The 10,933-nt window shown below is 33.9% G+C and overlaps 2 protein-coding genes across 2 annotated transcripts; one reads left to right on the top strand and one right to left on the bottom strand.

Moving 5' to 3' along the window:
- LOC107639586 (pentatricopeptide repeat-containing protein At1g62680, mitochondrial-like) lies at positions 3,160–5,182 on the top strand. Its single transcript, XM_016343125.2, has one exon. The coding sequence runs from the start codon at positions 3,246–3,248 to the stop codon at positions 4,767–4,769; it is 1,524 nt and encodes a 507-aa protein (XP_016198611.1). The 5' UTR covers positions 3,160–3,245; the 3' UTR covers positions 4,770–5,182.
- On the bottom strand, positions 5,526–8,999 carry LOC107639587 (elongation factor P). Its single transcript, XM_016343126.2, has 7 exons — positions 8,706–8,999; positions 8,545–8,622; positions 8,275–8,381; positions 7,257–7,334; positions 6,946–7,047; positions 6,405–6,486; positions 5,526–5,905 (listed from the first exon to the last, which is right to left on the bottom strand). Exons 1-7 carry the CDS (start codon positions 8,851–8,853, stop codon positions 5,787–5,789), a joined length of 714 nt encoding a protein of 237 aa, XP_016198612.1. The 5' UTR covers positions 8,854–8,999; the 3' UTR covers positions 5,526–5,786.

The following is a 10,933-nucleotide window of genomic DNA, read 5'->3' as shown; positions in this document are numbered from 1 at the left end:
ACACATGAAGGAGTGAGCTTTGCATGTGAGAATCCCGTTTGTGTTTGTGGTTTCATGCACTACTATAACTTTTGTGGAACTACAATATGGTCTCTGTCAAAGCATAAAGAGTAATTTTTTAAAGAGAGTGAATAATATTCTGTACAGGAATCCTGTTATCATATTTGGCAGCCTAATATAGTTTGATATTATGTCAATTATTGACGAAGCAAGTATTCAACGTATGTTTCATATTCAACAGCAGATTTATGTGCAACAACCAAAGATTGAGTTGTATATTGAATTTGAACATATAATTATAGATGAGATTCAACATGGTTCAGACATAAAAGATGACATTGCTGAAGTGTACGAAGGAATGAACAATAATAGAAAAGAGGACTTCAAAACTACCTACGAGGACAAGAATGGTGATTGGAAGGTGAAGTAGGGTTTTTTTTTAATAAATAAAATAAATTTTTATTTTTCAAAATAAATATTTTGTAGCGTTTTTACCAAAATGCGTCGTATCTCTTATCTCGTTTATAGTGTAAATGAAATAATACTACATGTATCTCGTTTACACTGTAAACGAGATATGGCACAAAATGTTTGACGTGTATATGTTGTTTACAGTGTAAACGAGATACGTGAATAATTATGACATTTACAATGTAAACGAGATACGTAACGACAAATTTTCAGTAGCTATAAAAGGATGTGTAACCCTTTGTATTCTCCATAAATATTTCACAACTTCTTATCTACCTTTTTCTTCCAAAAATAAGCCAAAATGTCTAGTAGTAGTGGATATTTGGTTGTAAGCGTGTATTCCAATTGCCGTATGAGAAATAGTGATAATGGGGTGATATTTGAGTGTGAGAATCACATTTTATTGCGTACACAACAAGTAAGTTCTTTGTTTAAGCTGAAAAATCTTATATAGAGTAGCGTCGGTGGTAGCGGGAGAATAAAGATCGGAAGGGCCAATGAAAAATGGAGTTTTTTTGTTTCGTCTGTTTTGGCACCATGGCGACGAGCATGTGTGCCTAATGTTTGACATCCATGGGAGAATAATGGTAGAACAAGTGATGGAGCTTTCTGCGGAGGTTGGTGATGTTGGTGGCGGTGGATTTGGGTAGTTGGACTTTGTGCAGGATGACCCACCTCTCGCACCACTACCGCTATACGTTGCTTGTCTAGTGGAAGACATGGACATTGATGATGAGAACTCAGATGAGGAGTATATTGCGGATAACAACGAGAGTAGTTCTTCTGAAGATGATGACGAGGAGGAGTTTGTATTGGAGACCCCAGTTGAGCAATCACGTTGGTATCTTTTGCCCTCCCCGCACCCAATTCTGGCCTTGTCCTCTGTATTCAATCACTATCATACATTGGATCTGGACGTGATGCAAGAGAAAAATCCATTTTTCAACACGGGCGAAGACGATTACAACTTAGATGGTGATGTGGAGTTTTGGGTTGGCCACAGATTCAAAAGCAAAGATGCAATGTTGCAGGGTGTGAAGAATTACAGCATTCACAGAAGTGCTGATAAGTAACGAGTTGTGGAGTCGGATTGATTAAAGTACCATGTGCGTCGCCGACAATATGAAGCAGGTTGTCCTTGGAGTCTCCGTGTTGCTCTCTGACAGAATCTTGGATATTGGTAAGTTCAAGTTTAATTGTGTTCTATATTCTCAGTTATCATTGTTATCCTTGTTGTACATGTGAACCATGGTTGTTTTATTTCATTAGGGGGTGCGTAGGATAGGAGGAGTGCACATGTGTTTAGCACCCATCATGTCTCAAAACCACCGACAGTTGGACAACAATCTCATTTGTCGTGTCATCCTCCCGTTGATACAATCCAGCCATCCGTCAGCATCTCTGTCCTACAAGGTGCAATTAGGCAAAGCTATCACTTCAAACCCTCGTATAGAAAGGTCTGGATGGCAAAGCAAAAGGCAATTGCGCAGATATACGGTGATTGGGAGGAGTCATATAATAAGGTTCCGAAGTTACTGCAAGCACTGCAGAGTTGTTGTCCCGAAATGATATGTGAGATCAGTGCTATACCTTACTATGATGGCACCTTATGGTGCGTAATTGCAGCATGTTTGATAAGGTAGTTTGGATCTTTCCTGCCTGTGTAGAGGCTTTCAAGCATTCCAAGCCGTTCGTCTCCGTCAATGGCATGCATCTGTATGACAAATATGGTGGTGTTTTGCTTATTGCAATGACACAAGACGGTAACAGCAATATCTTTCCTATAGCCTTTGTAATTGTTGAATATGAGACGACGGAGTCATGGTTTTTCTTCTTTAATAAACATATCCTTAATAACTTAGATCAAAGAAAAACAACTCTAAATAAACATTTAACTAACAAATCCATTTCAAAGTATGTCTAATATCAACCCTATCATTTAAACTATTCCTAACAATATGTTCATGCGCTTCACACATACTACTTCTATAAAAGCACCCTAATTATAGCAACACATCTATATTTTAACATAAACATAAAACGAAAAACAACACCAACCTCAAAGTCAGCTGTCCAGCAATATATCACGTTGTGTTCAATCAGTTGATGTCTGCATCGTGATTATCTGCAGGCGTCATAATCTTGAAGTAATTCGAAAATTTGATTAGAAAATGGTAGAAGTGGAAGAAAAATTGAAGAAATGGATGTCACAAGTTACAAACAGCCATTGTGGACGAAATACATATATATATGCCTTCACCAATCTTATCTCGTTTATAATGTGAACGAAATAAGATTATACATATCTCGTTTACATTGTAAACGAGATAAGATATGACGTGGTCCTATCACATTTATACACGTAGTGTGTAATCCTCTTATCTCATTTATAGTATAAACAAAATACATATAATCTTATTTCATTCACATTATAAATGAAATAAGAGATACGATACATTTTAATAAAAACACCATAATTTTAAAAAATAAAATATTTATTTTATTTATTTTAAAAAAATCAAAAGAAGTAATCGTGAAAAATGTAATAATTTCACCCCAATAATTAAAGCCATATTAAAAACACCACTATATTTTCATATTAAAAATAATTTCTGTTTCGTTATTCGATCTATTTTTGTAAAACTGTTTCTTCCTTTTACGGTCCATTAAAATTAAATTACAAAAAGGAAAGCACAAAAACAGATAAGTACTAATACAAAGCCGATGGCGATGGATGACGATTTCAGCAACCTTCTTCGCTCCTCTTCAATTTCATGGCTTCTTCTCCATTTCACACATTCTCCCAACTTCTTCAACCTCGGACAACATTTGCCACCACACCCACCAACAACAACAATAACAACCTCAGCAGTTGTACCACACGACCAAGCAACAAGCTAATTCTTACGCCAACACTTTCTCTCTCTTCCAACACCCAGAGAAACGACCTTGATTTCCATGACAGAACCACCAGATTCCACATCAAGCGCCATGTCCACAAGATCACCACACTCTCCTCCACAAATTCTAAGACCCAGATTCTACGAAACTTAGAGAAGGACGCTGAATCTTTCAAAACTAGTTCAGATTTCAACCACCTGTTAATGGCTCTAGTGATTGCACAACAACATGAAGTTTGTCTGATTTTGTTCACAAAGTTGCAATCTTTCAAGGTTGTACCCGATGGGTGCACGTTTTCAATTGTGATAAGGTGCCACTGTGAGAGAAAGGATCCAGATGAAGCAAAAAAGGTGCTTGACACTCTTTTGCAAAATGGGTTTCTTCCAGATGAAGTAACTATGAATGTTCTAATGAGTTCACTTTGCAAGAAAGGGAAGGTTCAGAAGGCTAGGGAGGTTTTTGAGGTAATGAGGGAAAAGGGTTTCAAGATGAGTGTTCAATCACATAACTGTTTGTTGAAGGGTTTGTGTTATGTTGGGAGGGTGGAGGAAGCATTGGATTTGTTGAATGAAATGAAGAATGAGACACCATTGTTGAACCCTGATGTTTACTCATACACTGTTGTGATGGATGGTTTGTGTAAAGTTGGGCTCTCTGATGAAGCAATGGGGTTGCTCAATGAAGCTGTTAGGGTTGGTATTGTTCCCAACGAGGTCACTTTTAACACATTGATTGAAGGGTATTCTAGGGAAGGTAGGCCATTGGAGGGTGTTTTGGTTTTGGAATTGATGAAGAAAAAGCATGGCTGTGTTCCTGGTTATGTCAATTACAGCACTGTGTTACATGGGTTGTTGAAGTGGAATGAGATTCCGGCAGCGTTTAAGGTTTACAAGGAAATGGTGGAGCTAGGGATTGAGGTCGATTCGAGGATGATGGCGAAGCTGGCGCGGCGATTGTGTAGGTTGTCGAGGAGGGAAAGGGGTTTGCTTCGAGACGCATGCCAAGTGTTTGATAAAATGAGAGAGAAGGGTTTGGTGGTTGATCAGAGGACACTTGAGGTGATTTTTGAGGCATTACTTTGGGGAGAGAAATTTGATGAGGCTTTGGAGGTTTTGAATGATATGGTTAAGTTGGGGTATTCTCCCAAGGCTATTGCTTTTGATAAAGTGATTCAAGGATTTTGTGCTAAGGGGAAGTTAGAGGAGGCAGTGTCCATTTTGCTCTTTTGGCTTGGAAATGGAGGGGTTCCCCATAAACTTTCTTATGAAATGTTGATCAAAGAACTCAATGCACAAGGGAGATTAATTTGTGCTTCCATTTTGCTTGGTGCAGCATTTAAGCAAGGTGTTGTTCCCAGCATGGATCCTCTACTATGTAAATGTTGTGAAGAAAGATAGAATCCAAGCTGATACATCACAGTGAAAGAAATTTAGTTGCAAACATGTAAGAATTACCGAATTGAAGTGGAACATGAATTTTTGTGTGAAGAGGAACTCTTCTCTTGGGTTTAACATGGAGAAATGTTTTTATTATAGTAGTTGAGGAATGTACAAATAATTGCTTTCATGGATATTTAGAATTAGAATGATAGCTTTTGTACATATTTAACCGAGTTGATTACTTCATACGGATTTTGCTAATATAGATAGGAGACAATTTAAATGGATATAGGGGTGTTTTCTTCTCATTCTTTCCTTTGAGATATTCCTTTTTTCTCTTCTCTTTTTCATGTTTTCGGCTCATTTCTTATATTTCCTTTTTTTTTCCTGTATGAGATTGACCTCAGAATTAATAAAACATATTTGAACTCTTTGTATGTGTGCAACATTCATCTCTCTATTAATATCCTTAGGCATATTCTCAACTTCTGTAGATACATATTATTGTTATTTACTTATTTTACTTATGTGTAATACTAAATTGAGTATAAGTTTCCATAACAGTATCTCTCATGATTTTGAGAATCAGATTGAACCAGCTAGGTCGACTAGGTTAACTGGAAATTGGCTAGCAGAGGATTAGTATGCTTCTTGATTGGATCATTAAACCTTTAAATTTCTAATTCTACCAGTTTGGTTTTCAGAACCTTGGTATATCCTAATTGTTGTTGAAAGCATAATATTACTGAACCATTATCCCAGAAAATTATCTAGTGAGCACAAATGGTAGTAGTTGATTCCTTCTAATCATCCAACAGAAGTGTTAAATTACATGACATCATGAGAACAAAATTCTATGCAACATTAGCATGCTGAAGAACAATGCTGCATAAGAGCTTCATTTCGCATTATGTTTCAACTCAATGTTACAATGCATGTACCAATCTGCTAAATTCAATATAAATATGCTGAATGCTATAAATTTCTCTCTACCCATGGTTTTTGCACTTTTAACTACAAAACTTGATGTGCATCTCAAGCACGACTCATGTATTGCCCAGTTCTTGTATCAACCATTATTTCTTCGCCAATGTTTACAAAGAGTGGAACGTTGACGACAGCACCAGTGTCAAGCGTTGCTGGCTTTGATCCACCTGTTAAATAAATACAGTTTTCAGAGGGTCAGTAAGTTCTTCAAGGGAATGAAAGTAAAAAAGTTAATACAATAATAAGATATCACAATTTTATTTTCTTTCAAAATAGAAGCTTTAAACAAACTAATTCTGTCTTTCATGGCCAACAATAAGCAGATCAAGACCAATAATGCTCCAGATTCTTTGTAAGCCATAGCAAAAAACATGGTATAGCAAATGATTTGTTCGTTTCAGTGTAAAGGCGAACTTTCTTGATTTCGTATATGCTTGACACTTGCTACATTTACAGCAAGAATTTGGTCAAATAGAATTTTATGGGACAAAGTGTATTTTTTACCTCTATCATTTACCAAAAGTTTCAATTTTACATTTAATGTCGAAAAAACTTTTCAATTTTACACCTAAAATTTATAAAAGTTTTCATTCTATCCCCACAGCCAACGTTAGGGGGTAAAAATTGCACTTTACCCATTTTATGGTATTAAAAAAATGACATCACCTTGGGCTGTGTCGCCCTTAAGTCCTGGATCCACATCAACTACAGTGAGCTTGACTGTGATAGGGAGATCAAGATCAATAACCTGCCAAGATATCAAGACAATAATTGCTAATCAAGATCAACAGAATCATCTTCATTTCTAAACATCATACCAATCTATGCGTATGCAAGAATCCTATTCACATGCAATCACACTTGAACCAACTAGCTAAAAAAAGAACATTCCTTGAAGGAATAATGCTTGGAGGAACCATTATAACCAAGGGTTTTGATAACCATTATATTAATTTTAGTAATTTACAAGAACGTGTGGCTATGTTTGGGAGATTTTATATGATGAATGGAGTGGTCATTAATGGAATAGAAAAAGTGAGGAGTGGAGAAATATTTCAATGTTATTTGGGAGTTTAGAGTAGAGTAATATTTCAACTACTTCTTGTTGAACGTAGTTCTGCATATCTATGGTCTAGGATTAAAAAAAGAAAAAAGAAAACAAAGAAATAATAAAAGCAGGTAGTAAATTATGTGATGAAAAGGCTACTTTTCCATTCCAAAACAGCAAATTGCAGTCCATTCCCTCTTTCAGCCACTTTGTTTTGTCTCCAACTTCTGATTCACCAAGACGACTCTCCTCAAATGTGTTCTGATATATTAAAAAATGACCAAATCAAACAGAGACTATGACAAAATTGATATAGCTAGTAAATTAATTACTAATTAAGGAGAAAGAGAATATAATCATATTGCTAATTATGATAACTCATCATTCAATGAGCGTGAGCAGTGATTATAATTTGCAAAGAGAATAGAGATATATAGAGATTGCCAAACTATATCGATTTCAGATAATACCAAGTCCATAAAGACATATTGAGACCCATCTTTGTATGAGAATTGCTTTGTTTCCTTGACTACATTTGCTTCATCAATCTGTCAATATGAAAGAGAACAGATAAAGCAGAAAATTAAAAAATGATAAATCTAAAGCATCAAACAGAAATTGGAAGCAACAAACAGATAGACACAACAAAGTTCATAATTCACTTCTAATGGCCACACCAGGTGCGGAGAAAACAAATCAATGTCATCACTTGTTTTGTTATTAGCTTTTAAGATGTCTTCAATCATTTGTCCATTTTTAAAATAGAGATCACAGACTTCGTATTTATTTCAATTATATGATATGCTTGATGGTTTTTAAGATTGTGACAGACTGAACTATCAGCATAAACTACTAAGATTTTCACAGGGGCAAGACAAGTAGGATATGGATTCAGATATTTTGTGTCACAATCCGCAGAGCTATAAGCAGCTCTAATATTGGGAACATAGAACAAACTATGTCATTGCCTAGCATAACCTGATCTTAATGATTGATAGCAAACTACGGTACTTAAGCCTGCAGTGGTTATGTAATTGCTACCCTAAAGAAAAAAGGCTTACCATATAAAAGGCTGCCATAATGTACAAGTTGAGCATGCAAATGAAAATAAAATTAAAATATTTAGCTACTAAAATTCTGATTAGCAATTTTTTCACTGATGTGCTTTGCATAGCCTCTCCAGAACTCGGATAATAGAGGAGAGTTGTGTTATGTAATATTATTAATAACATGCATAACCTTCCCATTAGCTTTTATATTTCTTCTCAAAGAAAAATGTAACTAATAACCAAAAGCTAATGTTCCTCAAATCCCATCACCAAAAGAATATAGTCAACCAATCATCAAATAACTATGATGCAGAAATCTTGTAACTTGAAAGTAAAGACATATTAAACATTTCCTTTTCATATTCAAGTGACAATTATGAACATAACAACTCCAAGCATGAGCCCTAAAAGTCTAAAACTGCAGTTTAGAATAGATTACCGAGCTTCCAGCTCTAAAAGTCTTCTCAACTGTATTCCCTGTAACATAGTTCTTTAGCTTGGTTCTCACAAATGCTGCTCCTTTTCCAGGTTTCACATGAAGAAACTCTGAACCATGCATCATGCAATTTCAAATAAACTAATGTCACATTATGCTCTAATAATAATAAGCCCAGAACTTCACATTATGGCTCTTCGAGTACTCTCTACTAGTAATTCCTAGCTTTATCTCATTCGATTAAATAGATAATAAATGTGAGAAAGGAATCACCTAAGACACGCCAAGGAGCACCATCCACTTCAAGGTTGGTACCAACTTTGATGTCGTTGCTAGTCAATGCGTAAATCCCTGAAACAAAAACAACAAACAATATGAACAAGAATAATGAATAAAGCAGAAGAATCAGAGGTGAATTGTAATGAGAGACTCACTAAGGAATCTGGTTGTGGAAGAAGAAGAAGGAGTTCGCATTGGAAGAAGTGAAGGGTTTGAAGAAAAGGAGGAGGAAGGAGAGGTGAAAGTGGACATTATGGAAGAGAAAGGTGAGAGCTTTAGCTTCAAGCTTGCGATTCCCTCCATGGTTATGTTGCACCCAAAGACTCAGAAACAGATAAGGAGAATGCCAACCCAAGAGCGCTCGTGTTCCTTCCAAGCTCCAACTGGACTTTTTTTTTTTTTGGTGAACAGTTCCACTGTTCCAGTGTTGGTGAGTTTTAGGGTGCGCCTGCCCCAATCAGGCGTGCCACACGCCTTGTACTTTTTTGGGTGTTGGCACAATTTTCATGGGACACGTGTTGTTTTTAGTATCAATGTATAGGTTTGAGGTGTAGTTTTTGATTGTCCAACAGGTTAATGAGATCTTCTCAGAATTAGAAATTTGCTCCATGGTCTTTACTCTTGAGAGTTGAGAAGATATTCAAATTCAACATTATATATGGCAAGTACATAAATATATTTTTGTCAAGAGACTAGACCTAGCTGGATTGGCAGATGTCTTTTTTTATTATTATTATTTTGGTGGAACCATATATAGGTATACATTTATATAACAATTTATATAATGATATGTTTTTATATGATGATTTAAATTAATGTTAAATTAATTTTGAAATTTTTTTATATCAATTTCAAAATGAAAATTTTTTTAAAATTATAGCATCTGTGTTTGATAAATCAAATTAAAAATAACTTTTAATAAACATAAACAATAATAATTATATTTGGTAAAATAATTTTTAAAATTTAAAAATACTATAAAAGACATAAATTTAAGCATTAAATTTAAAAATTAGTTAATATATGAGATTATATTAGATTTTTAAATTTTTAAAAGCACAAGTCAATTTTAAAAAATTTTATCTTGGATGCTTTTAAAAGTATCCAATATTTTAAAAACTGCAAGTATAAGTATACGGTGTTTTTTATTTACCAAACACAAAATAAAAAACTTGTGTTTTTAAAAAGTACAAACACCTCTTTAAAAAACTTTACCAAACTAAACCTTAACATCAACATCACTAACACATGTTAATGGAACTAATTCCAAACTCTTATTGTTAATCCTTTTGGCCTTTCCACCACCACATAGGCCTCAACAATGACAATTCCAAGACACCCCTCCCTTCAACCTAAACAACTAAGAAAATTAAGAGAAAAAGAAGAAGCACCAGTAACAAAAGAACAAGCAATAGAAAAAGAACAAGAACACAAAAACAAAGAAGAGAAGGAAAGAAATTTTGAGAAGCCGTTAACACCAAGAAGGTTGAATATGTAATTTTAAATTTGCCATTAGTTTTAGGGAACAAACATAAATATATATGGTGTGTTAGACAAATTTTTAAATGCTCGTTTCGTTAAAATGGACCATCAATCAGATTTTTGGAGTTATTTTTGCCACAATTTTTGTTTTTGTTTAAAAATTGAATGCTAAAAAAGTTTTCTGCTCGTCAACAATGTTAGATTTGCGCAAAAAACAATACACAAATTTTATGGTGGTTTTCTAAAGAGTTGATGTATATGATTTTCTAAATGTAATTTAATGTTATTAAAAAAACAAATATTTATTATGTAGACAAGTAAACATGAATCACTATTTAAAATTAACCCAAATAAATATAACTAAAATTAAATAATGTTTAAAAGTCATATACGATTTTTTTCCATAATAAAAATTTTTTATTAAATATTAAAATATAAAAAAGGTATATAAAATATACAATTATACAACTGATATTAATACAAGAGATACTAATATTATTATAGACAAGTGACAAATTAATTGATTTCTTGTCTTACATATAGTCTAAAATGCATTAGTGAAGTCAAGGGCGTGTTAATTATGATTGAAAATATAACTAGTATTAAGATATAAATTATATTTTTTAAAAGTTAGATATTAATTAAGAATTTAATTAGAAAATTATTTTTTAGCTAATATCAACTAATTTTTAAAGTTATTTTTTGTTCTAAATTATAAATAATTAGAAAAATTAGTAGATTTAGACTTTTCACTGGGCGGCCTATATGAATGAAGGCACCAATCAATAGTAAATAATTAAAAATTTAAAAAACTTGTTTTTACAATAAATACAAAGTATGTAGTCACTTTTAAAATAAATTTTACCAACGAAAGTGATACCGAAAAGCAAAAGAAACCCTT

Source organism: Arachis ipaensis, chromosome B04 (genome assembly GCF_000816755.2).
Source record: "Arachis ipaensis cultivar K30076 chromosome B04, Araip1.1, whole genome shotgun sequence".
NCBI classification, from domain to species: Eukaryota; Viridiplantae; Streptophyta; class Magnoliopsida; order Fabales; family Fabaceae; genus Arachis; species Arachis ipaensis.
Note: the sequence above shows the minus strand (reverse complement) of the source record. Positions and strands in the feature narration are given on the sequence as shown.